This window comes from Miniopterus schreibersii (genome assembly GCF_964146895.1).
Source record: "Miniopterus schreibersii genome assembly, chromosome: 12".
NCBI classification, from domain to species: domain Eukaryota; kingdom Metazoa; phylum Chordata; class Mammalia; order Chiroptera; family Miniopteridae; genus Miniopterus; species Miniopterus schreibersii.
The window spans coordinates 11,584,856-11,611,755 of NC_138112.1; the positions used below are offsets into that span (position 1 = coordinate 11,584,856).

General features: G+C 42.1%; 1 protein-coding gene across 4 annotated transcripts in view; it reads left to right on the top strand.

The window, feature by feature from the left end:
- EXPH5 (exophilin 5) overlaps positions 1 to 26,900 on the top strand; it is a 68,424-nt gene that overhangs the window by 18,354 nt on the left and 23,170 nt on the right. For 3 of the 4 annotated variants that reach the window (XM_081153338.1, XM_081153337.1, XM_081153339.1), the window contains exons 2-3: positions 21,851 to 22,011; positions 23,613 to 23,775. In XM_081153338.1, coding sequence (XP_081009464.1) covers positions 21,851 to 22,011; positions 23,613 to 23,775 — 324 coding nt within the window. Of the gene's footprint in view, positions 1 to 21,850; positions 22,012 to 23,612; positions 23,776 to 24,471; positions 24,692 to 26,900 lie in introns of those variants that run through there. The other variant, XM_081153340.1, reaches the window with a different exon arrangement.

Sequence of the window (26,900 nt, forward strand, 5' to 3'; positions counted from 1 at the left end):
AACCAAAGTATTACATATGTACATATGTAAGCATATGGAACCAGAGGACAAATCGGGGCAACTGAGGCTTATTTACCAAGGAGCTAAGGAGGGGAGGAGGTTGTGGTTTGGGACTTCAAAGGGCAGGAAAGCAATTCACATAGAGATGAAAAGAAAATGTTTGGTAAACAAATGTTTTCTGGACTATCTTTAACAGTGGGACATAGAGAGGATTTTGAACAAAGGGGCCTTGCTAGGTACCTCTTTATCACACCTAGTTGGTATTAAGCTATAGTTATATATGATGATAGCTCCCTTCCTGGAGCAGGTCCTCTATCTAAATTATTTTAGGCCCGGCTGGCATAGCTCAGTGGTTGAACGTAGCCCTATGAACCAGGAGGTCAGCGTTTGATTCCCAGTCACAGCTGGCTAGATCCCCAGCAGGGAGCATGCAGGAGGCAGCCAATCAATGACTCCATCATCGGTGTTTCTATTTCTCGCTCCCTCTCCCTTCCTCTCTTTGAAATCAATAAAAAACATATTTTTAGAATAAGTAAATAAATAAATTATTTTAGGTAGTTAGGAGAAAGGTCAAAGGCTTTTCTGAGTCTTTCATTTTTTAAAAATAACCAGCTTGCCCAGTCAGTATGGCTCAGCAGTTGAGCATCAACCTATGATACAGGAGATCCCAGTTCAATTCCTGGTCAGGGCACATGCCTGGGTTTTGGGCTCGATCCCCAGCAGGGGGCGTACATAAGGCAGCCCATCAATGACTCTCATCATTGATGTTTCTCTCTCTCTCCCTCTCCCTTCCTTTCTCTGAAATCAATAAAGACACATTTAAAAAATAATAATAATATCCAGCTTAAAACAATCACTATCCCATAAAAGCCATGTTTGGGGGTTGCAAACTGCTTCCCTCAAAACAAAACCAAGCCTTTCACTCTCCATTTCCTTTGCTCAGATTACTCTCTCTCCTCTGATGGCCTTCAGCTCCCCACCCCCACCACCACCACCACACACACACCCCATATCTACTTTACAAATCATTGAATCCTGCACTAGGGAAGGAGCATCACTAGTAAAGAATAGTGGTGGATTCAGACTTTGCCCTAATGGGGTTTAGACTCAGTAAGTTACTGAACCCAAGGTCCTGTGCCCAGTGTTTCAAAAGACCAAAACTCAAAACATCAGTTTGCGGTAAGAAAAGGTTTACTGATTGAGAAGAAGCCAACCAAGAAGATGGGAGATCTCATGGTGCCTAAACTCATCTTGCTCCTGGGACTGTAGTGATGGTTTTTTCAGGGATTTGGAGAAACAGATATGCAGAGGTGCAGGGGAAGTTTTCATTGGAGCACCTTGGAACTTGGCCATTTACAGTAAAGGGACGTCAGCACCGGATCTTCCTGCACAAGGGACCCTTGGCTTCTGAAATGGCTCCTGTGGTCAAGTTCAGGTTCTGTCGCAGTCCTCTGGTCCCACGGGAGGGTTGGGGGGTGGGGGAGTGGGAGACTTTGCTTCCGGATGCAGCTGGAGGTCAAAGTTCTCTCCTCTGTGCAGGCTTTGGCTGCATGACTTGCAGCTTTGGTCTGTTGTCTCTGAAAAGTAATTCAGTGTCTGGTTAAACAGCGTAGGACCATTTCGAGCTGGTTCTGCAGTTTCACTCCATGTCCTCTGAGACCCATCTTTGTGAATGCTTTCCAGCCCTTAGCCAGAATTAATCATATCCTTCTTTATGGTCCCAAAGCAAGAAACTTGGTTTTCTACTATATATGATAGTGATATAATAAGAAATATATATGTATTTGTTCTTTGCCCCCATTCCTGGTGTGGCCCTGAAATTTCCTGAGCGGTAAGAGTGAGAAGTGTCTTTTCATAATTAGCCCCTTTCAAGTACCCTGGGGTTTATGCTAATGAGGTGACTCTAGGAAGATGGGCTTGGTTGCCAGAGGACCCAACCTGGGATCAGGGGGCTGGAACTTTTAGCCCCACCCCCCAACCTGCAGGGAGGAGAGGGGGTAGGGCTGCACATGGACTCAATCAACTGCAACCAGCGATTTAATCAGCCATGTCTACATAATGAAGCCTCTCTAAACAACAAAGTTCAGAGAATTTCTGGGTTGGTGAACAGGAATGTGTCTGTGTGTCAGGAGGGTGGCATTCCCAGAATTCCACGGGAACAGAGTTCCTGTGCTCGGGACCCTCCTGGGCCTTCTCCTATATATCTCTCTTCATCTGGCTGTTCATCAGCATCCTTTAAAATATCCTTAGTAAGAAATTTGTAATAGTAAGTAAACTATATGTTATTTGACCTGAGTTCTGTGAGCTGTTCTAGCAAATTATTAAACCTGAAGAGGGAGTTGTGGGAACCCCGGATCTATAGTCAGTCAGAAGTACTGGAGGCCTGGACTTGAGATTGGTGTCTGAAGTGGGGTCAGTTTTGGGGGACTGAGCCCTTAACCTGTGGGGTCTGCACTATCCCAGGTGGTTGATGTCGGAGTGTTGTGAGTAGAGAACCTTTCTCTTTTAATGATTTATCATGTCCTCTGTTGTATCACAGCTATTTTGTGCATATCTTTTCCACTGTTACATCTTAAATGTCTTAGTGTCTTTAAATTGTTTTTACAGATTTAAATGCTCATTATAGTTGAACTGCATTCTTTTTTTTTTTTACTCCAAGAACATTTTTCAGTCATTTAGCTAAGTGCCTGCACTGAGTTAGATCATGGGGCAAAGATTGTATCAGGAAGATCCTTGCAAGCAGAAGGGAAATCTGGAAAAAGATCCAGAGATCATGACACAGAGTTTGGAATGGTCAGTACCTAGGGTTTAAATGAGAAGAAAATGGGAAACAATCAGATAAGTAAGCATGGGGTCTGGTTATGAAGAATTGAGTTTTACAGATGAGAAAAATGAGACACATAGATGTCATTTGATCAGCCCAAGTGACAAAGGGATTAGAAACCACCATCTGATTGTTCCCACCATCCAGGCCCAGCACCCTCACAATAGCTCAGACAGTGATTTTATGCAGCCATGCCAGTTTGGGACAATTGGCTGGGAAAAGATCAAGATAGTATTAGAGAGTGTCCAGGACAATAGTGTCTCTTTAATTCAGCCACATTATACCTCTCTTTGTACTTAGCACTGCAACCTAAACAGAGGCAAGAGCAATAGAAAGCAAACAACCAAGAAGACTAGGGACACCAGAGACAACCTTCAGCGCTGCTCTGTGGCCCTGCTTAGTGATACACACCAGTCCATGAGTTACACTGTTAAGCAAATACCAAGAGTGGCCAACTCTGCCAGCCTTTTGGCCCTTTGCCTCACTTCAGAGAACTAATATTTTCTTATTTTTTTCTTTATTGTCAAAGACTAATATTCTCAGTGACACCTGGGTTCAAATCATAAGCAAAGGCATTGAGCAGATTAAGTCATAAAAAATGACACATTCAACAGACATATGAAATAATGTTTAACCTCTCTGATAATCAAAGAATTTTAAAATTCTGGGCAGTATATTTGCTCATATTTAGTGTTGGGGTTAAGCACAAATTCCTGGTTTGGTGATGAGGTCCAGGAATGGAAAAAATTTGGATCACATGACCCGAAGCACAGCAACTACCTATGACCACTTTGCTGCAAGTGGCACACGCTCCCAACAGGTTGTGGACTGCCTTTGTGCCAGAAAAGTGGTCCACGTCTCTCAGACAGATCTACCACCACATTTAATTCATTATTTCTGTTGCCGGAGTTCCGTTTTTTGCATATCAGGAAAGAGAATAGAGGTGTCAGAATGACTTAAAACAAAACAAAAAGATGGGGGGAATCAGATACCCAGATTTCTTTTCCTTTGTCATATATTACTTTATCCGACCTGAAAGAAAACAGAAGGGTGAAGGGATTAAGAAGCACAAATTGGTAGTTACAGATCGGTAGTCATGGGAATGTAAGTTGCAGCATAGGGAATATAGTCAATAATATTGTAATAACTATGAATGGTGCCAGGTGGGTACTGGAAACTCAAGGGGACCACTGTGTAAAGTACACGATTGTCTAACCACTATGCTGTACACCTGAAACTAATACAGAATAATATTGAATGTAAACTGTAATTGAAAAATAAATATAAATAAGTAAATAAATAACAAAACAATCACTTTTGCAAACAAGGCCAAAGTGATTCAAAGCTAAAGAGGTGATGACTTTTAAAATACAAGGTCATTGTTCATAAAGAATAAGGCCCCCAGTATACTTATACCAAGTAAATAGTTCCTTTCATTTTCACTTTTCTTCTGAAAAATGCACCTGGCATTACTACTTCACTGCATTGACATTTCTTTTAATTTTTAAGAAATGGGTTGATTGTTTATGGATTAACTACAATTATCCTATACCTCTTCTTGATGAACTGAAGTATATTCATTTAAAGTACACAATAGCCTCCAATGTTACATTATCATTTTTATTGTGTAACAGAGCTTCATTTAGGCCTTTTATATAAAGACCCATTGAGGTCTTATGATAAAGCATTTAATACATTTTGAACAATGATCACCAATTTTGTCTATTATTGAGAAAGAATTTAGATACTAAAATCTGAAAGTTAACAAGAAAGCAAATAATAGCATATAACAATATTACCAGTAAAATAACTTTTACACAAATGTTAAGATTCCATAAATAAGTTATAGAATTAGGAGAAGACACATGCATTTGTACTGCTAGCATTACTCCACTTCTCCCCAGGTATTGATTTGTGATAGAATCATCCTGGGAGTGCTCCTTAGGCGGGTGCTTGGGTAAATAAGTGCAACTACATGTAAAGACAAAACTTTATAAACTCTTCTAGATGAGATAACACCATATGAAAGCATGATGTGTGTGCAGAATAACTCATCAGCAGAGTAATAATTCTGACAGTTTCGTACAAGGATTCAGGGGGAAATGTTCAAAGAAAAGCCCTTGGCTGGGTGATTCTGCAGCGGCCTCTGAGGAACTGGAGTGTTGGCTTATCAGCTCAGTAGATGGAGAAAAGCAGTTTAAACCCAAGTTGCTCATGGGAGGCAGGTTTGCTAGAGAGGACTTGGAAAAGGCAGCAACCATTTGGATAAGGGTCACTACACACTAATCCAAACCAATGCGCTTTAACTGATGTCCATACCAAACTGTCTTTGACCCAGTCAGTGAATCCTGCAGGGGATAATGACTTGCAAAGAGCGGCCTTACTGAGTCTCCATGATCCCTGATGGGAATCTGGGGGCACTGCGTTCATGGTGGTGGCATTTCTCAGGATTCTGTGTCCTGAAGCAAAGACTAAATAGCTATTTGAGAACTATCTTTCTTTCCTCCTGGCTTACATATTTGGTCGGGGGGGGGGGGGAGTCTCATATTGCAATATTAAGTTCCTTAATGTTAAATCTACTTCCAGAATGTTGAATTTGAGTTGGTTTTCTACCATCTTCAAGTTTTCATGATACAGAGGGTGAATTAATTTGAATATAATGATTATGGATCTTAATTACAGTGGAGGCAGTGTAGTTTTGTGACCTTTCTGCCTGGACCAGGAAAGAAACAATGGGGGTATCAGTTTCTTTTTTAAAAAAATAAATAATTTTTTTATTGATTTCAGAAAGAGGAAGGGAGAGGGAGAGAGAGAAACATCAATCATGAGAGAGTCACTGATCGGCTGCCTCCTGCACGCCCCCGACTAGGGATGGAGCCCACAACCCGGGCCTGTGCCCTGACCGGGAATCGAACCACGACCTCCTGGTTCATAGGTCGGTGCTCAACCGCCGAGCCCCGCCTGGTTGGGTGGCATCACTTACTTTCAACCTTGCGGAGTTGCCTGTGCTCCTCCTATACTGATCCTCTTTCTGTCTTCTTTCCCTGGCAGGATATGATATTAAATTATCTGAATACAAGAAAAAAAATGCTCTCCATTCTTATTCATAAAAATGAAGGAGAGATGTACTAGATACGCACATGTACAGTTCTGTCTGGTTGCCTAACTCTACATAACTGGCAGAACAGAGGGTGTCATCAGCATTTGGGGTGTAGTCATCTTAGGAAAGAAGCCATGAATGATATATGATATGATGATGTGATATGATATGATATGATATGATATGATATATGATGATATGATATGATATGATATGATGATATATACAGGGTGGGACAAAAGTAGGTTTAGAGTTGTGCATATGCAAAACACAGAGTTTATTCTTGCATTATTATTTATTAATTATTGTACTACTTTCCACACAAACAACTGTGAACCTACTTTACCCCACCCTGTCTTATAACTACCATAATAATAAGTATATATAAATATACAAATATGCACACAAATAAATATATACTATAACGACAAATCTAAGATATTGAGATCATTCACTTTATTTATGCACCAGAACTTACTGGCTCCAACATGCCCTGCAGTTGTGCTGGTAACAGCCTTACAACAGGCATTTACGAGCAGCTACAGGCAGCTTCCTACACTTGTAGAACCCTAACACCCAATTTGCATTAACTCTTTTTTTCCCCTCTGTCACATTTTTTATTTTATTTTTCAATTACAGTTTCCATTCAATATTATTCTGTATTAGTTTCAGGTGTACCATATAGTGGTTAGATAATCATGTACTTTACAAAGTTATTCCCCCGATATTTCAAGTACCCACCTGGCACCATACTTAGTTATTACGATATTATTGACTGTATTCCCTGTGCTCTGCTTTACATCCTCATGACTTTTGTTACTACCAATTTGTAGTTCTTTATCCCGTCACCTTTTTCACCCAGCCCCCAACCCCCCTCCCCTCTGGCAACCATCAGTTTGTTCTCTGTGTCTATGAGTCTGTTTCTGTTTTGTTTGTTCATTTATTTTGTTATTTAGATTCCACATATAAGTGAAGTCATATAGTATTTGTCTTTCTCTGTCTGACTTAGTTCACTTAACATAATACTCTCCAGGTCTATCCATGCTGTCTCAAATGGTAAGATTTCATTCTTTTTTATGGCCCAGTAATATTCCATTGTGTAAATGTACCACAGCTTGTTTATCCCTCTTATCTGTTGATGGGCACTTGGGTTGCTTCCATGTCCTGGCTATTTTAAATAATGCTGCCAATTTGCATTAACTCTTGCCTTACAAATTTCAGTGGAAGGTGTCTGAGCATCTGTATAAAGAGGAATTAGTAGGAAGCAAAGGCTTAAAAGTCTAGTTTTTAATTCTCTTGTATTTATTTGTTGGTTTATTCAACAAGCATTTCGTCACTGCTTGCTGTGTGTTCAGAAAGTCTGGAACTCTGCTTAGTGAGCTGACAATCTAGTGGCAAGACAACTAAGATGAAAAAAGTACAGAGACAGGCAAGTGTTGAATAATTCAGGCTCTGGAAAATAATACCTACAGTCACTCAACACATGTTATGCTGGGTAGTGGGAATCTGAAGCTGGGTAGAAGCCTAACTTTCACTCACTGCTTTATAACCACAGGCAAATTTTTTTTTACCTTTCATGGTTTCAGTTCCTTTTAGTGTAAAATGAGTGTAATAATATCTACCTCACTGGGCACCTGTGGTGATTAAGTGAGGTAACTTATGCGGAAGCACCCAGCACAGTGGCTGTCCCAAAACATACGCTGGACACTTAATGACAGGCCCAGTTTCCTCCCCAGGGAGCACAGTGTGGGTGCAGTGTGCAGGGTTCCCATAACACTCAGCATATCAGGAAGGTACTAGATACAGCACAATATATTACCTCCATCTTCCGTAAAAGTACTGTCATTTTGAATCTGGAATCATAAATCCTCCTGTAGTTGTTCCGTTTTAATCATGTGACAGATCCAGAGAGAAGCAACAGGCAAAGGTCGTGAAAGGGCAGTTGACACCTGAGAACAATATGGAAGATTTGGACTCTTCAGGCTGAAATACAGAGACCCAAGCGGGTACATGACAAGTAATTCAATATAACTTGGTAAAAACAGAGGTGACACTGGGTGCTTTCTCAGGTGGCTTGAGTAAAAGGAATAAATGGAGTTTAAAAAGATAAGATAAACCTAGGAAGACAGAAAAGCCCTGATAGCTTCATGAGGCATTGGGCCTTAGACTCTAAGTTTGACCTTAGAGTGGACAGCCAGTCATTCTACGGCACCTCTTCAGGGTGATTAATTGGTAAGACTTCACCTGCTGTGATCTGAACGAGTATGGGAATTCCGCATCATTCGTGTTACTTAGACAATTTATTTTTTCCTTCTGTTGTGACTGTGTGTCATGTGAGAATAAATATCCAGGAAGGTTACAATTCTCAACTGAAAATATATAGAAGAGACTGTCTTTCATTCTAGATTGGGCAATCTCAACCACAGCCATTCAAGGAGTTTCAATGGGCTTGGTAGCCAGCTTGGCTTGAGTGCTGGTGCTACTATTTTCCTGCTACCCTGAGTCCTAAAGATTTGTTGTTTTTGTCATTGTTGCTTGCTTTAGAGAATCGCTTTTCCTTATCTGAGCTTCCCTTCCTCGGACTTCCTCCTGTGGTTTAACTTTACTACTCTCAAGAGAACACATTGGGGTTTTTCCCCATAAACCTGCTTGCTTTGTCTAATCCCTGCCCTTCCCTGAGTCTTGGCTGTCAGCTAAACCCAAGAACAGGTTCTGATGACAGGGGAAAGGCTCTCAAAAAACAATCTTGTTAGAAGATCAACAGGAAGAGAAGCCAGGCCCTGGATTGTAAAGCTGCTGGGGCAGCCATCAACCAGAGCTTTTGCTTTCTTTACTCTGCGCCCCTCCCTGGTTGAGAACTCGCAAGAGTTGACCTAGAGCTTTCCCTAGAGGAAGTATCACCTTTCTGGGGCAGAAAAGCAAAGGGGCAACACTTTCCCGAGTTTCCTTGGGATTTCAGGGTTTTGAAAAGGTCCTTCCATGGACAGACGGGTCCAGCTTCCATGTAGCATTAACCCAATGTTTAAACTCTGCCTGGGGATACAGTTTTTGCCCCATATACCCCATCTGTGGTTTTCTGTGTGTTGTGGTTGCTAGGCAATAGGAAACAAAAATGTGTTTGAATTCCTCCTGTGTGGAAGGAAAACTTCACAGTGCTTTGATCTCTTAGAATTCAAGCAAAAATTCCACTTTTACAGGATCCGGTATAACTGAACAATTCGTTCTGGGGTTCACTGATGACCAAACCTGGAAAACCAGCAGAGGGTAGGGGATTTGGAGACTGTTTGGCAAGAGGGCCTTGAAACCAAGAGTAGAAGGTTGATAGGGATCAGGGTGCTTAGCTTCCTAGAAGCCAGAACAAGGTGTAATAAGATGGGCCAGGTACAGGAAGATCAACTGTGAAAGCACAATAAGTGTACAGACGCCAAGTAAGTAAGAGAAGTGGAGGAAAACATGTGAATGGTGAGACAGAAGGTGGTGTGAAAATGCCAGAAAGAGGAATCGATGCGCTTGGCCAGAAGAGCTGGTAAAGGGAACTATTTTGAGAAATGTTTGAGATTTTTTCCTGACAAGGAAATGGAAGCTATAATTCCTGTTTTATGGCTTCAGGGACTTGTTTGCTTCCAAAAATTGTCAATCATTTTTGAATGATCATTCCCACCTTTTTCTTTGGCAGAAGTAACTTTAAGCTTATGTCAGTTGCCTTGCGTATTAATGGGGTTAATAATACACAGAGGCAGCGCGATGGAAGATGAAGAGGACGTGGGCTTTAGAATTGAAGTGTGATTTCCCATCCCAGTTCAACAGATCCAGTCTGCCCAGCTGAGGGCCCTCTCTGCAAATGAGGACACCAGTGCCTCTGCAGTGTTTGAGGGTTAGCAAAACAGATTTCAAAATCTTTGGAGACAGTAGGCGATCCATACGTAGCATCTGCTGTTATTATTTGTTGTTGTTGTTATTTCACCTGAAGACGGGGAGAATGACGCTTTAAGGCCCTTTTCAGTTTTAGAAGATTTCTTAAAGATTTCAATCTGATATAGGAATGATGAGTCTTTTTGTCAAACATTTTAGACCAGAAGAGAACCTCAGGACAATCTCATCTTTGTTCATTTTTTTAAATTGTGCGTAACAATCTGCCCCAAAGCTTAAAGGAATTGTGTTCCTTAGCTCACAGGTCTTTGGGACGGCCATTTGGGTGGGCTCCCCTGGGTGGTTCTGGTCTCGCCTGCGATCAGTCACTTGGCTCCAGTGGTCTGAGGGCTTGACCGCATCTGGTCTGGGATGGCTTCATTCCTGTTCTGGTGGTTGGTGCTGTGCTCCGCTGGGCCTCTCTCTGAGGGTGACCGCGTGCTCAAGAAGGCCAGCCTGGGCTTCTGTGTACAGCAGTGTCAGGATGCCAGGAAGGAGAGAGCAGGAGCCACAGGCCTCAGGGTTCCCTTTGTCACTCTCGGCTGGTCTAAGCAAGCACAAGGCAGCCCAGGTTCAAAGGGCAGGAGAAGATGTTATACCCAGTTTTCATGAGTTTAATTCACACAGAGACCAAATTGACCGTTTGGAGTTTGTTAGCCGGCGACTGCGAGCGGGCTCCTGCCCAAAACAAAACTCGCAGCCCCAACAGCCTTTGCAGGGAGAATATAAAGGCAAAAGGTACGTTCTCTTTGGCTAAAGGGGAGCAGGTAGGGGAACCTAGTGAAGCAATATACAAAAGCTAAGATAAGCGCTAATCAACCTTCTTCGGTTAACTATTCCCTGGAATTTTGAGGGCAAAATTCTTTTACAAAGAGCCAGGAGAAGGGGAAGAGGTCATTGTTTCTACCCAATAAATTTTGTTGTTGTTGCTCACCTTCAAAGTAGCGGTTGTCAGGGTAGAAACCAGGAGTGCTGAGATGGGAGTGCTTTATGTGCTACACTTCAAAGAGACGAAGTCACATTGAGAAAGAGTGGACCTTCGGAGACGAGAGGTGTTGCGGAGGCCTGCTTTGTAACAGGGTACCACTTCATCTAACCCCCTTTAACAAATAAGCAAAATAAAGCCAAGGACGTTAAATACTTGGCCCAGATCATCAGCCAGAACCTGACCTTCATCCAGCGCTCTTTTTATTAGCTGGTGGCAACTCAAGAATGGGCTAGGATTTGATTCACAGAAAGCAGACAAGTGAGGCCAAAGAATGGAGATGAAGGGACAGCTGTCATTTACCGCGCACCTCCTTCATGGGTAGGACATGATTAGTTAGTCGTGGGAATAAAGATGAGTGCTAACCCTGGTTCAGGAGAAGGGTGAACGAAGAAGAGTCAGTAGCGAAGGTCAGCAAAGGCACAGTTGGGGAAAATAAGAGAGGGAGTGACTCAAAGACAGAAAGTAAAGAAAACATAAATTTAACTCAGGAGGAGGAGCCTCAGAGGGCAGACTGGTTCAGGGATGCCAGAGTGGTATCCAAGGCAGCACACGGCCAAAAAGATTCCTGTGAGTGAAGGAGGAGCGTTTTGACTTGGAGCAGAGGACTGAGACTGGATGGCCCAGCAAGAAAAGACCCGATTTCACTTAGTCAAGTTAACCCGCCTGGGGGTAGAACAGATTACAAGTGTAGACAGCAGTCCCTCATGAAAATGTCGAGTCAAGCTGGACTGATGGAGCAGCTAAGTCGTGCACTTGTAGTTTATCTAACCTTACGCATGCCATGGGTAACCCTACGCATGCCATGGGTGACCCTATGCATGCCATGGGTAACCCTACGCATGCCACGGGTAACCCTACGCATGCCATGGGTAACCCTACGCATGCCATGGGTGACCCTATGCATGCCATGGGTAACCCTATGCATGCCAGGGGTGACCCTATGCATGCCAGGGGTGACCCTGTGCTGCCATGGGTAACCCTATGCTGCCATGGGTAACCCTATGCATGCCATGGGTAACCCTACGTGAGGTTCTTCTCATTGGCATGAAGCGGATGGTCTGCTCTAAATGGCTGGCTGAGTAGATAACAAATCAGCATAGGTGAGGAAGAGTCCCGTGCAGGGTGGCAATGAACTGAGCTGCTTTCCACTTGCAAGCAAATGTTATGTCCGTCAGACTAAAGCCAGCTGAGACTTAAAAATACTGTCTTCTTGTGTTTCACATATCAGGGCACCCTACTTTATGTTCAGATTTTTTTTAATTTTTTTTTTTTGCTAGTGTTGAACTAATTTGCTATTTTATTTCTAAGTAAACGAATGAGTCTAAACCACTGGTTTTACAATTATGTTCCTTTTAGTACAAAAATCTCATTTAACCATTATAAATGTACAGACTATTTTATAGTACATAGGATTCTTGAATGTATGCGATTAAGGAGTTGAGTTATAAGTACACAGAGAGTTGACATGTTTATGTCATTCCCAGTTTCCCTTTCTGGGTTATCCTTACTTTAAAGACTAGAACTATTTATGTTTTGCTTTGTTGGTAATAGGTAAACACAATGCTATTTTTTACTACTTTACCCTTGAATTTTCTGGCTGTATATGTTCCCCACTTTCCTGACAACAATCCCCAGGGTTATCCTTGAAATATTTTTTCTTTGAAAGCTGCGGAATTTCTTCAGTCTCTTGCCCTTTCATGTATCTGCACATAACTACTGTCTGCATTTCATTTCTCATTGTTTCTATAAAACAAATATTAGCATACACAGACCTACAGATCAATTATGTTGTACCTATTCTAGCCCGAGTTAGAATGAGGTTTCTATGGCCCAACATTCAAATTTAATCAGGATGAAAGTCAGAAACTTGGGAGAAATATTTAGAGCAGTGAACTCATATTTTTATTAAACATGCCTTATTCCCATGAAAAACTCTGAGGCATTGATTCATAAATTGATAAAATGTACAGTTGCCAAAACACAAAATGTAATTAGTAAACAAACATGGGAAATGAGCATATTTTTTAAGCAAAGAAAACAAAAAAATTTTAAGAAAAATAGCTACCCACAATTATAAACATGGGACCTTGAAAGTATTAAATTCAGAAAATAAAAATACTCAAAATAATAATATCGGTCTTCCAAGGATGCCTAATAGCAGCCTTGTACATTGCTGGCATGAGTAATATCACTACAGCCATTTGAGGAGCATTTTGGTAGTGTGTATAAAGAACCACAAAAATGTTTTGACTCCATAATTCTACTTCAGTGTCTGTCAGAGGCACTGTAAAAATAGAAAATGCACACTGATACTCATTACAGCAATATTTATAAGGGGAAAATCTCAATGTTCCACACTAGAGGAATAGTAAATGAATTATGGAAAACATACCAGCTTGAATATTATGCAAATATTTAATGATTGTCCAAAGATGAGTAATGATGAAGGTGTTTATATACAACGTTGGGGTTTTTTTTAGATTACATAAGCATTGTGTTTATGGATGGCATTTTCTATGGACCCATGAAAATCAGAGATCTAGGGTTGTTCTTAGACATGTCTCTATTCTTAACCCTGCAAAGTCACTTCATTGCTTGGCAGACACTTGGGGGGTCAATTTTCCCCACTCAGTAGCTCTGAACACTTTCTACTTTTCTGCAGCTTCATCAACACCTCCCTGGTCCAAGCAAGCACCTTTCTCCCAGACTCTACAAGCAGCCTCGCCACTCGCCTGTACTGCACTGGAATTCCCTCTCCACCTGCAGCTGGGGTGATCTTTTAACATGCAAATCGGACATGTCATGCCTTGCCAAGTCCTCAGTGCTTTCTCATTGCTCCAGGACTAAATGCCAAGCTGCCTCACCCAACCCCAAACGCTGGCCAATCTTGCAGCCGGCCGCCGCCTCCTCTCCCCTTCGGTGTGGCCCCTCCATCTCACCCTCCAGCCAGGCGGGCCCCGTTTCAGTTCCTTGTGTCTTCCTTGAGGCACTTGCTCCACAGCTGCTGTTCTTCTGCTTAGGAAACTCTCCCCCCTGCCCTGGACCCCTTTGCTTCATTCTTCATCTTCCAACCTCAGGCCATGTGTCATCTTAGGGAAATCTTTGAGGCTGCCTCAGACCAGGTCCCCTTGTTCTATGCTCTCATAGCATCTATTTACTTTTTTTATTCTGTGCCACCCCCCCACCCTACCCCAGCAGAATATAAATTCCGTGGGGGCAAGGACTTACCTTGTTCACCGGTCTTTACCCAGAGTTCAGTCATGTGTTGAATGAATACATCATACTCACCTCTCCTTGTTACCTACATCTATATCATTGTTGGAGTCACGTCTGTCTCTCCCATCAGACGGTAATCCCTGCACTAGAAACCGTATCTGCTCTGTTCACTATTGTATCTCTGTATCTGCACCATAGGAGGCTTTCCACAAATATATATCGAGTAAGATTTATTACAACCATGTGAAAAACCGTGTCCTGCATTTTCACTGTAAGCATTTTTGCCTCAAACAGTTTCACCCCATACAACTAATTGGCTGTAAGGCAATTTTGTGGTAAAAGACAAAATAACAAAACATAAAAGAGGGACATTGAAAAGAACATGATGAAACATGAAAAATTAATAACAAAATTAAAAAGGCTTTATTGTGAAAAGTGAAAGTCCATTGTCCTCAAAGCCTGGGGTGTATATGTATAACTGAACTTCGTATTGCGTTGTGAAAAGTATTGCGTTGTGAAAAGCCACAAAATACAGTCCAATGTCGCAGTCCGTCTAGGAACAAGCTGTTGTATCTAAATTAGCTACAGAATCGAGTTAACGCTCTGGGAGGCTGATGGGAAATAATAGTAGTTGTCTCTTTTATATTTGCCATAACATGGTCGACTTTTGGTGTTTGTTGTGTTTTGTTCGTTTGTTTGAATTTTATTTTATTTTATTTTATTACTTTTATTGTTGAGAGTTTTACAGATGTCCCCCCCTTTTTTTCTCCCCCTTGTCCCCCACCACCCGGTTCCCCCCCCAGGCCTTCCCCATCCTGTTGTGTGTGTCCATGGGTTATGCATACATGCATGTAAGTTCTTTGGTTAATCTCTTCCTGCTCCAGACTTTTGGTTTTGATGGGTGGGAAGGATGATGGAGCTCTGTGAAGGATTTGCAAACTAAGATGCTACCATTTTCTAGTATAGCGTGCAGGCCGGCTTTACTGTAGTTTTGCAATCTGGCTATATACTTGGCTGTTATCATCCATTATTTTAAGACCACCATGTCTGCTCCTCATGATAGAGACCCTCATGAGGTTTAAGATTATATAATCTAAATGTGGGGGAGCTGCAAGAACTTTTGTCAATAGAGAAATGAAACCAAACTGACAACTAGCTTAAATACATGGAGTCTACCAAACTGTCAACCCATTATTTTATCTTTTACGGCAAAACTGCCTTACGGCCAATTAATTGGGTGGAGAAAATGCTTGTGGCAAAGTTTACTCCAAAAATGTTATGGCGAAAATTCCTAGAACCATGAAAAATGTAGAGGTAAAAAAATCACACTTAAAGGGCAATAAGATTGTGTGAAGATTCTGGAAAGGTGACTGATTTTTCTCCTCTATCTCCAAGAAAAATTATAATAGAAAAAATGAGAATATACATAAAAATTCACAATTAAACAAAAAGATATTGTACGTATTGAATAAACATGATTACAAAGCTAAAAATAGAAATCGTACCTGTAATTATTTTACTCTAATAGATCAGGTGTTTCTCTTTTTCTCAAGTGTGTCCAAATGGGTGCATCATTTTTACATACCTTATAATTATAGATAAAATGTGTTTTGTTTTTCCCTAATCATGTTACATCTCAAGCATTTTTCCAAGATGCTACACGGCCTGCATAATTATTTTTAGCAGCTGCATGATGTCGAGTTAAATCAATGCACTTTGGAATGGTATTTCTTTAAGATTTGTTTCCTGGAGTAGAATTCAAACTACGAATATTCACATAGAGCAAGGATGGGGAACCTTTTTTCTGCCAAGGGCTATTTGGATATTTGTAACACCGTGCGGGTCATACAGACTTAAAAATTAGCCATGAAAAAAGCTCCCAGACTTATTGAATTTCGAGTCCTGCCTACAGTTGCCTCGGCAAGGCCAAGCCAAATGATTCTGTGGGCTGCATACAGCCCACAGGCCGGCGTTCCCCACTCTGACATGGAGGTATAGATTTCCGACTTCATTGGAAGATAGAACAAAAAAAAGGCAATCATGGATATGTGTGCAAGCATGGAATGAGTGCTTGAAGTAGAATTAAGTAGTGTGATTATTTTATTTTATTTTATTTTTTTAATCCTCACCTGAGGATATTTTTCCATTGTTTTTCAGAGAAAGTGGAAGGGAGAGAGAGAGAAACATCGATGTGAGAGAGACATATCGATTGGTTGCCTCCTGCATGGACCCAGCTGGGGCCTATCCTGCAAACAAAGTACATGCCCTTGGCCAGACTCGAACCCGTGACCTTTCAGTCCGAAGGCCAACGTTTTAACCCCTGAGACACTTGGCCACACTTGAACCCCTGACATTTCAGTCCGAAGGCCGACATTTTAACCACTGAGCCAAACCGGCTCGGGCAGTAATATGATTATTTTAAAAGACCATCAGTGTTACATCGCGCCTTTAGGGAAAAAATATTAAGTTATGTTTATTAGGGAGTTCCTAAGTCAGGTAGCTTTACTGTGCTCGAAAACCAGACGGACGTGCTGAGAAGTGCTGGTGCTGAATGTGGGGTTGGACCATTTGGGAGGGCTTCAGGAAGTCAAGGTTGAGGTCAAATGTAGGGTATTAAAAAATGAGGTATTAATTAGTTGGAGGCAGCTGCTGGTCTCTTAGTCTGTTAGTAAGGGAAGGAGCAACAAGAGACAGGAGTGACCTGGTGTCAGAAGGGTGGCAATGGTAAAATGGGAAGCACTGGTGCAGATTATGTGGGCTGGACATAATGATTGTTGCCTAATGCTTTTCAAAATGCAAGTCTGGGCAAGATGGCCTCTGGCTTCCTTCTCAATTATTTTATAAAATGAGAGTATCATAGCCCCAAGCAGGAGCCTGAGTTGCAACCTTCTCAGTTCATTGCCTTTAACTCCAAATTTGCCACTCTGCAGCCGTCTGGCTCACCACCTTCTTAGTAATTAAAAATCCCTAAAACCTGTGCTTCACAAAGGACCCTGGATAGAGGGCAATTACTGAACAGTCACATGAAATTCTTTCCAGCAAGCCCGACTTTTTCCTCAGTGCAATGCGAAACTGACTGCTTTAGAGAATTATCATCGTGTTCTTCAAACTCTCCTTTCTTCTCTGTTTGCCTCAGTCCAGGGCTGTCTGCTTCTGGATCGAGCACTTCCCATTTCCAAACAGTTCTAGGAGCCTCCTGAAATACAGCAAAATGACCTGCTTCTTAAAAACAATCATGAGGCTCTGGTAAGATGGTAGCATAGGTAAATGTTGTACTCAGAACCTCTCACAACCACTTCAAAATTACAACTAAGCTACGGAACAACCATCATTCAGAACTGCCTGAAATCTAGCTGAACAGAAGTCCTATAACTAAGGATATAAAGAAGCCACATGGAGACTAATAGGTGGGGCAGAGATGGGAACGGGCTGGTTCCATACCCTGTGTGGCAATCTGGAGGGATATCTCAGCTGAGGAGGTTCCCTGGAAGGAGTGAGGGGTTCCAGTGCCAAGAAGAGAAGCCCCCATAACTTCTGGCTGTGAAAACAAGTGGGGATTGTGACTGAGTGAGACAAAGGCTACTGGAGTCCCAAGTGTTCCTCTTAAAGGGCCTGCACACGGATTTACTTAGACTCACTCTGAGTTCCAGTGCTGGGATAGCAGCTCCAAAGCCACCAGGGACATAAGGGGAGGAACTGAATTGTCTGGCTTCAGGATGAGGGCTGGAGGGTGAGCTTTCTCCTAGACAGAAGGGCTGGCAGAGGCCATTTTTCTTCTGCTGAGCCCTCCTCTCACAGAGCCAGCAGGTGGGTACCATGGCTAAGTCTCCATCAACCTAGCTAACACTATTCACCCCACCCTAGTGATTCCCTGAGACCTTGCTCCACCAACTTTGGATCTACCCAAGCCATTTCCAGCGGCTTTTCCATATATAGGGCCTGTCTTTGCTCATGCTTCAGACTTTCCTAAAATCCCTCAAGCAAGCAAGCATCTGGCATCTGCATGCTATGTACCTTCACTAAGTGGCCCCAGGCCCAGCACTAGCAGCAGCTGGCCTTGGTTTGCAACTTGACCTTGCCTGGGAACCTCCAAGTCCAGCACAAGCAGCAGCCATCTGCAGATCATTTTGTAGCTCATGCTGGGTGGCTCGAGGTAGGAATCAGGTGGCAGCTGACCTCGGCCTCACCTCCCAAGAGGCCCCAGAGGCAGTGCACCCAGTGGACAGCTTCAGACCATACTAAAGCACTCCCCAACCACTTCACCAAAGACACACTCAAGGGGCGGACACAATGAGCACCAAAGCCCTACTGAAGTGAGTCCTTCTCCATGAGGTTAGTCTTGGCACAGCTGATCCTCCATTGTAGTCATAGCCAATCCTTGAAACCAATCACTTTGGGCAGGGGTAGTTAATCCCTCCCACTGAGGTGTCAACAGCAATCAAGGCTCAACTATAATAGGACACTGCAGGGTTGCTCACATGGGGACTGGGGAGGCTGCACCACTGGCCCTACAGGAACACCTACTACATAAGGCCACTCTAGCAAGTTTGGGAGATGTAGCAGGTTTACCTAATACGTAGAAACAAACACAGGGAAGGAGCCAAAACAAGGAGACAAAGAAACAGTTTCCAGCGGTTATAAGGATGCTCAAGAAACTTAGTGAGAACTGCAACAGCATAAGAAAGGATGTGGAAACCATAAAAAAGAACCACTCTGAAATAAAGAATACACCAATTGAAATGAAGAATAAATTATAGGGAATCAAAAGTAGACTAGATGAAGCAGAGGGTCACATCAGAGGTTTTACATGTAAGGAAGCAGAAAACACCCAGTCAGAACAGCAAAAAGAAACAAGAATCCAAAAAAATGAGGATAGTGCAAGGAGCCTCTGGGACAACTTCAGGTCTTCCAATATTCACATCATGGGGACAGAAGAAGAAGAGAGAGAGCAAGAAATTGAAAACCTATTTGAAAAAATATGATGGAAACTTCCATAACTTGGTGAAAGAACTAGGCATGCAAGTCCAGGAGCACTTAAGAGTCTCAAACAAGGCCCACACCCAGACATGTCATAATTAAAATGCCAAAAGTTAAAGACAAAGAGAGAATCTTAAAAGGGGCAAAAGAAAAGCAGTTCGTTACCTACAAGGGAGTTCCCATACGACTGTCAGCTGATTTCTCAACAGAAACTTTGCAGGCCAGAAGAGATTCGCACAAAACCTTCAAAGTGATGAAAAGCGAGGACCTGCAACCAAGATTACTCTGCCCAGCAAAGCTATCATTTACTGTTGAAGGTCAGATAAAGAGCTTCCCAGACAAGAGAAAGCTGAGGGAGTTCATCGCCACCACACCAGCATTACAAGAAATGTTAAAGGGTCTTCTTTAAGAAGAAGAAAGCCCTGGCCAGGTGGCTTATTTGTTTGGAGCATCGTCACGTACACCAAAAGGTTGCAGGTTCGCCTTCCAGTCAGGGCACGTACCTAGGTTGAGGGTTTGATCCCCCATCAGGGTGCGTGCAAGAGGCAATCGACTGATGTTTCTCTCTCAGTCTCTCTCTCCCCTCCTCTCTGAAAATCAACTAAAATATATATATATCTTTGAGTGGGGATTAAAAAGAAGAGAGGAAGATGAGAAAGTATCAAAAATATGAATAATAAGATGGCAGTAAATATCTCTTTACCAGCAATTACTTTACATGCAAATGGATTAAATGCTCCAATCAAAAGACTGGATGGATATAGTGACTGAATGGATAACAAAACAAGGCCCTTACAGCCTGGCCAGCGTGGCTGGGCGGCTGAGCATCGACCTAGGATCCAGAAGATCACGGTTCGATTCCCGGTCAGGGCGCATGCCCGTGTTTCAGGCTCGATCCCCAGTAGGGGGCGTGCAGGAGGCAGCCGATCGATGATTCTCATCATTGATGTGCCTATATCTCTCCCTCTCCCTTCCTCTCTCTGAAATCAATAAAGATATATTTTTTAAAAAAGTTAAAAAAAAACAAAAACAAGACCTTTATATATGCTGTCTTTAAGAGACTCACTTCAGATCAAAAGACAAACAAACTGAAAGGGATGGAAAAGATATTTCATGAAAATGAAAACAAAACAAAACAAAAGCTGGAGGAGCAATACTTGTGTCAGACAAAATAGACTTAAAACAAAGGCTAGCCCGGCCAGGCGTGGCTCAGCAGTTGAGCATCAACCTAGGATCCAGGCAATCTGGGTTTGATTCCTGGTCAGGGCACATGCCCGGGTTGCGGGCTCAATCAGTGACTCTCTCATCATTGATGTTTCTATCTCTCTCTCTCCCTCTCCTTTCCTCTCTGAAATCAATAAAGATATATTTAAAAAACAACAACAACAAAACAAACAAACAAAAAACCAAAGGCTATAACAAGAAACAAAGAACGACTCAGCAACTCCATTTCTGAGTATTTATCCAAAGAAACCCAAAACACTAAATAAATAAAAAACATATACATCCATATGCTCATTGCAGCGTTCTTTACAATGGCCAAGATATGAAAGCAACGTAAGTGTCCACCCATAGGTGAACAATGAAATAGGACTCAGCCATAAAAAAGAATGAAATGTTGCATCTGCAACAACATAGTTGGGCCTAGAAGGTATTATGTTAAGTGAAATAAGTCAGACAGAGAAAGACAAATGCCAGATGATTTCACTTATATGTGGAATCTAAAAAACAAGCAAGCAAACAAAACAGAAACAGACCCATAGATACAGAGAACATTTTGACAGTTGCCAGATGGGAGAGGGGTTGGTGGGCTGGGTGAACAAGGTGAAGGGATTTAGAAGTACAAACTGGTAGTTACAGAGCAGTCATAAGGATGTAAAGTACAGCCTGGGCCATATAATCAATAATAGCGTAATAGCTATGTATGGTGTCAGGTGGGTACTAGATTTATCGGGATGATCGCTTCGTAAGTTATATAAATGTCTGATCATGAGGCTGTACCACTGAAACTAATATAATATTGTACATCAACTGTAATTTAAAAACAAAAAAATAAAAACCATCACAACCAATGATTTAATTAAGGACTTAGAGCAGCTTTTCATTTGAAAGCGGACTGAGCAGACACGGTAGGGGAGAGGGAAGAAGTGATGATAGAATTTCAGTTCTTGTATTCTGAAAGTGGGGGGCAGACGCATTTGCGCTTGGATTTCCTTGTCTATCTCAAATTACGGTTTCTTACTACCTGAGCATTAGCCCTGTGCTCATTCATGAGCTTTTGTGTTTTTGTGTTTAAAGAATTCCATTATCTAAGACCACTTACGTTCAACAAAAGCTGCGTGTAAGCTTTTATCTTTGACCACTGGATGGGCAAGTAAAACCCCCCTCTGTTACATTCATTATTGAATCCCCTTTGCCTACACAGGGACGGGTACATGAATGTTGCTCAATAAACATGAATGAATGAATGAATGAATGAATGAATGAATGAATGAATGGTCAGAACTAGAATATTCTAGTTTCAACATGTCATTAAAACATCTGTCATTCAATTGTGTTATTAGGCCAGGTTTGTACAATGTTCAATTCAGGTTGTCCTCACGGATTTGATTATTTGAAATACAAAAACTTTTGGACTGTTATTGTATTTGGAAGAATGCAGCTAATGTATCTACACAATCGTGAAAAAGAAATTCTGACTACAGCCAGCCCGCCCCCCCCCCCCCCGACATATCGTTTACAGAGCTTCTCCGTTAGGTAAAGTTGAGCCCATCACACTAGTTTCCACTTGACGTGAAGACTTTAAAGGGTATATTGATGTTTTTCTTTATTTCAGCAAGCTCCAGAAGACGAAGAGGGATATCAGATGGCTTCAAGGAGTGACCGGTGAATGGTTTGAAGAAATTCAAAGGAAAAAGTTTTGCAATGAAACAGATGTTAGCCAAATGTTAAAACAACCCCTCACATACCGGCTAAGGAAGGGGATGGCAGAAAATGGTGAGAAAAAATAGTTACTTCTAATTTTTTTTTCTTATGGCACAGTATTGTAGATCATGGCTCACTGGCTCTCCAACTTAACCAATCTGTGTTTAGGACTATTTTGAAATAATATGTTACAAAAGTTTCATAACGCACACAACAAAAAGAGCGAACTGAAAATGTGCCATAATGTCTGGGGTGTATGTTTTTAGAATCAGGCGTAGTTTAGTGGTTAAGAACACAGACATCAATATTTTTTAAAGTCCTGGATTCAAATCTCCACTCTGTCTCTGTGTATATTCTCTATTCTATCAGAATCCATGGGACTCTATTCAAGTTATTTATTCTCTAGAAGCCTCAGTTTTCTCACCTTTAAGTGGATTTGATAATTCCTGCCTCATAGGGTGGTTGTGAGAATTCAATAAAATTATATGTATTAACTACTGAACTGGAACACAGTAAGCGCTTAAATAAGTGTGGGGATGATGCAGGAGGAGGGGGAGACAGAGGAAGGGTGGGGAGGGGAGGGGGAAGGTGGTAGAGGAGCTGCCACCCTTCTGGGACTTTGGTAACTTAAACCCTGTGAGCTCCAGTAAATGCCTTCTTCTGACATCTAACTATGTGACTCCCAGCATTTCGCTTACCTTCACCAATCACTTATTTTTTTAATCTGTAAATGAGGATAATAAAACCTCTCACAGGACTGTAGTGAGGATAACAAAGTGCATTAGAAATTATAAAATACTGTAACAGTATAAAGTATCTTCCTACCCATAGTCACATTGACTGCTTTTGCTTATATGTTCCTAACATTAGTAACATCGAGAAACACGTAACAGTATTTCTAAATTTACATATTGACGATATTTTGCAACTCTCATAATAAACAAATCTGCCTAAAAAGACTCACATTTCAGATATTTAGATTAACCCCATATATACTATGGTGAGCTTCCCCTTATCTTGAACTCCTTTAATATTTATCAATTCAGCATGTCCAAAAGTATTACAGTATTATGGACATTGTTTACACTGATGTTGCCTTAGAATTTTTAATACTCATATGTAAAACTATATTTTATCTCTATATGTTCTACATATTTATATTACATCCACACACATATAAACCATATATGTAGCAAATATATATACATAGAGATAGATTTTTTTTACAGGAATAAATACTCTAAATGGCTTAAGTTCCTTTTCCTTTACTCTCTTTGATATAAAAGTAGCATCATATCTATCACTGTGTTTTGAAATACTAAAGTAAGAATTTCCAAAGGACAGGGGGTTAAGAGCAACATGAGAACTGAATGGGGTCCCTGGCACCTCCCGCCGGTTTGAGTAAAATCCACACGTGGGAGACGGGTTCCAGGACTGCGGCCCACGGTGCATATGGAAGGACCCCCCTTAGTCTCTGAGAGGATCTTCTCTACTCAGCAGAACCACGAGAGGTACAGGACTCCCCTCAGCGCCTGAGGTCTTCGCACGGAGATGCCTGGTGCGCCCCCAGACTCCACAGAGAGAGGAGGGAATCGAGAATGAGGCCTTAGTTCTCTGAGATTTATTTACCTGGAAATATTTAGTGATACAGAATTGTTACCATATTCTTTCAGATCCTATGGAATTGCAAACATCGAGGTCTACAAATATACCAACTCCAAGAAGCCCAACGTCCGTTCCTTCCCGGCTGAGCTTCAGGTCATCATTCGCGTCCCTGTTCTCATTCCGAAAGCCCAGGAAGGAGACTTTAAAGCTCCAGTCGCTGGGGCAGAAAGGGTGAGTCAAATTCGGGTCATGTGACAGCTCCTTAGTTCCCCGAGCCCCGAGGCCGGCAGCCTGTTTGAGTTCAGAGTGTTCAATGTTTGCTCTTAGAATTTAAATTCAGGCACTAACAAAGGAAGCAGGACTTAGCGTGCAGAGGGACAAAGTCCTTATGAAACTTGGCTCACCTGAAATCCCACTTCTCACCAACTGCACAGGTCCCAGGTAATAATTACTGACAATTCTCCGACCGCCCGACCAGGACATAGAGCCAGGCATTCCTTGGGGAGTATGTATGTCTGTGGTCACAGGGAAAGATGGGGTACTAAATGAGTTTAAACGAGTTGGCCAAAGAGACTAGAGAAAATTAAAACCACTGTGACGTCGTTACCCAGAATTTAACGTAAGATGAAAGAGGGGAAGCTTTTGGAGCAGCGGAGGCATAGTTTCCAGAAGGTTCCTACTTTAGATCTGCGTAAATCTGTCCAACCTGACTCATCCTATTGCTGGATTGTTTTGTGACAAACGAGCAGGGTTTTGCTCCCATTCAGTTGAGCTGACTGCTAAATATTTTCAGCACGCCTTCCTGGTTGAAAAGCTTCCCACCCTCTTAAGGTGTTGCCTTGGCACGCAGTGTGTTCCGTGTGTGCGCCCAGCCGTCGGGAGGGCATTGCTCTGCTCCAGCAAAAGGTGTTAGAGGTCACTCTTGCAGAAACACAACAGGCAGCAAGCAGCTGGCGGGCGTGTGATGAAGCTGCTGGGCTCCGGGAACAGTTCTGTCGTCCCCTCTGGGGTGGATGGAAGGCTCTTTGCTTCCAGCTTTCACCGGAGGCTCTTTTGTCTTTGACGAAATAATAAAGAGCTGAACAAAATGTAGATTTCCCTGATGGTCTCCACCAGAGGCACTTACAAGTGGATACTCTTCAAAGAGGTGAGTTGCTGTTTTGTTTTGTTTTGTTTTGTTTTTTTTATAAAAATGTTTGAAACCTAAGTAATTCTCTCATTTGGGAAATTAAAACTGAGGAGTGTTTCCTTGGTAGCTAAAATTGCTTTTAAGGAGAAAAGAAATAATCCCAATGTGTACTGTAGCTGGGACTGGTGATGTAATCGGTGTTTTAGGTGATTTTCTTTGAGGCAGAGTTTTATATCGCTGAACAATCTAACATCAGTAAACCAGGAAAAGTTGAAAAACCTGTTAACTCTACGGACAAGTTATTTCTGAGCTCAGATTGCAAGTTACTGCAAGAGCAGACCAAAGAAGATGAAAGACCTACACTCTTCATTCTGGGTGGCATGTGTCTTTGTTATACGTGAAACTGAAAAGAAAATGGAAACGCCTGCAAAATTCTCTTTAGCAGCCATCCTTCTCGCACACCAAAATGACTTGTAGCTCTTTTTTAACCAGGTGAACTGAAACTTAACGCAGCATGCAGAAATTAAACACATTTCATCGTTTTAAGTATGTGTGTGTGCACAGCAGTTTTCAGGATTTGCTATCTTTAAATATATTTTACTTTCAAAACATAATTGGGAATAAATATTTATTAGTTATGCTAATAAATATCACGAGGGCACTGTTTTTGCTCCTAGGAGGTTTCAGAAGATAAAATGTAAAAATATGTCCTTCTTATTTTTAACTAATCAGTTTGACCTAAACATTTGGATGTAAATCCTGAGTGTGTATGGTTAAGGAAGTGTTATTCTGTGGTGAGAATATCAGTTCCAAGGGGCTCTTTATTCTTAAGTAGAACCGAGCTTTGCTTGGCAGTTCTGATCTTTCAAAATACAAAGTCATCCTCCAAAATGCAGACTCTGGTTCTGGAGCTCCTCCTGCCTCTGAGTGTGCGGGGAGGACCGGGCAAAGGGCTCCGGGGCAGTGGAGTCATTCCCTGCCCGGTTCCTGCTTGCTGAAGTCATCAAGGTTTGACTTGGTCACTCTTGCTTCTCTGGCAAACGCGTCAGCAAGGCAGTTTACAGGATCTTTTGCAAATCGCAGAAAGAGAACCAGCCTCTCTAGGCAAAACCCAGCCCTAAAAGAGTTGAGTGTCAGAGAAATTTCTTTTCTTCTTTTAAGCTATGGCTTCACTGAGAAATGACACTGGATAATGGGTCACTCTCCCCGGGGGGGGGGGGGGATCATTTCACCAGATATACTTATTCATCTTAGAAAGGTCCAGCCAATAAAAGCATACGGTTGAAGCTTTGATTTCCTATTATCAGTGGATAAAAAATCATGGGAACACAGTGACTCATGAATTAATAAGAAGGCAGAAAGTTCTGCCATTTCTGCTTCAAACAGGTCAAGTTTCTCCTCCCAAATTTATGCGCTTCCCCTATTCTCCCCATTATTATTTTAATCCTATATATAAATGGTCATGCTGTACCCTCTGTGATCCCCAACCCCAGGAAAAAGGGAAAAATAATTTTTATTCATGTTTTAATTTATGTATTGCTAGCCAATAACTTTGAGAAAAGTATACGTTTTACATGCATCTTTCCCTCGACATTTCCTTTTAAGTCGTATCTCCTCACGTCTTGCTACAAGGAATCTAGTGCCTGTGACATATGGTGCTCTTCCCCCAGCACAATATTTCAGTAACTCCATTGCCCCACAGATTCCTTCCACGCAGTTCAGCAAGTAACCAACAGCGCGTGTCTGAGCTTACAAATGCAGCCTTCCTGGCTGCCGAGTCGCACCTACGGCTGTTAGTTTCTTAATCCAGCCCCCAGATGATTGCAGGGATGCCCTGCCCACCCTGAGTAGGTGACGTACATGCTGCTCTGTTTCATGCTCCGCAGTAAAGTTGCTCCTTCAAGAGGGCCACACCTTCATGTCCACACACATCCACAGAGCCGTGCAGCCATGTGCCACCAGTTCATTATGGCGAGTTTAGGGATATGGACTTTTGCCCCCCTACTCTTTCCTCTGTTGTAATCCCAAGAACTGGGCAAAGTGCAAATACAAGAAATTAGTTCATAGGCTCCTGAGCAACATGTGCAATTAAGTTTAAGATCTCTTCTTTCCTTTGAGGACCATCACAGTGCTTAGCATATAGTAAGCGCTCCCTCCACAGGTGTGATTAGAGATAACGCTATCCTGGAGTGAGTGTCTGCACCCCTACAACCCTGTTCCTTTGGGG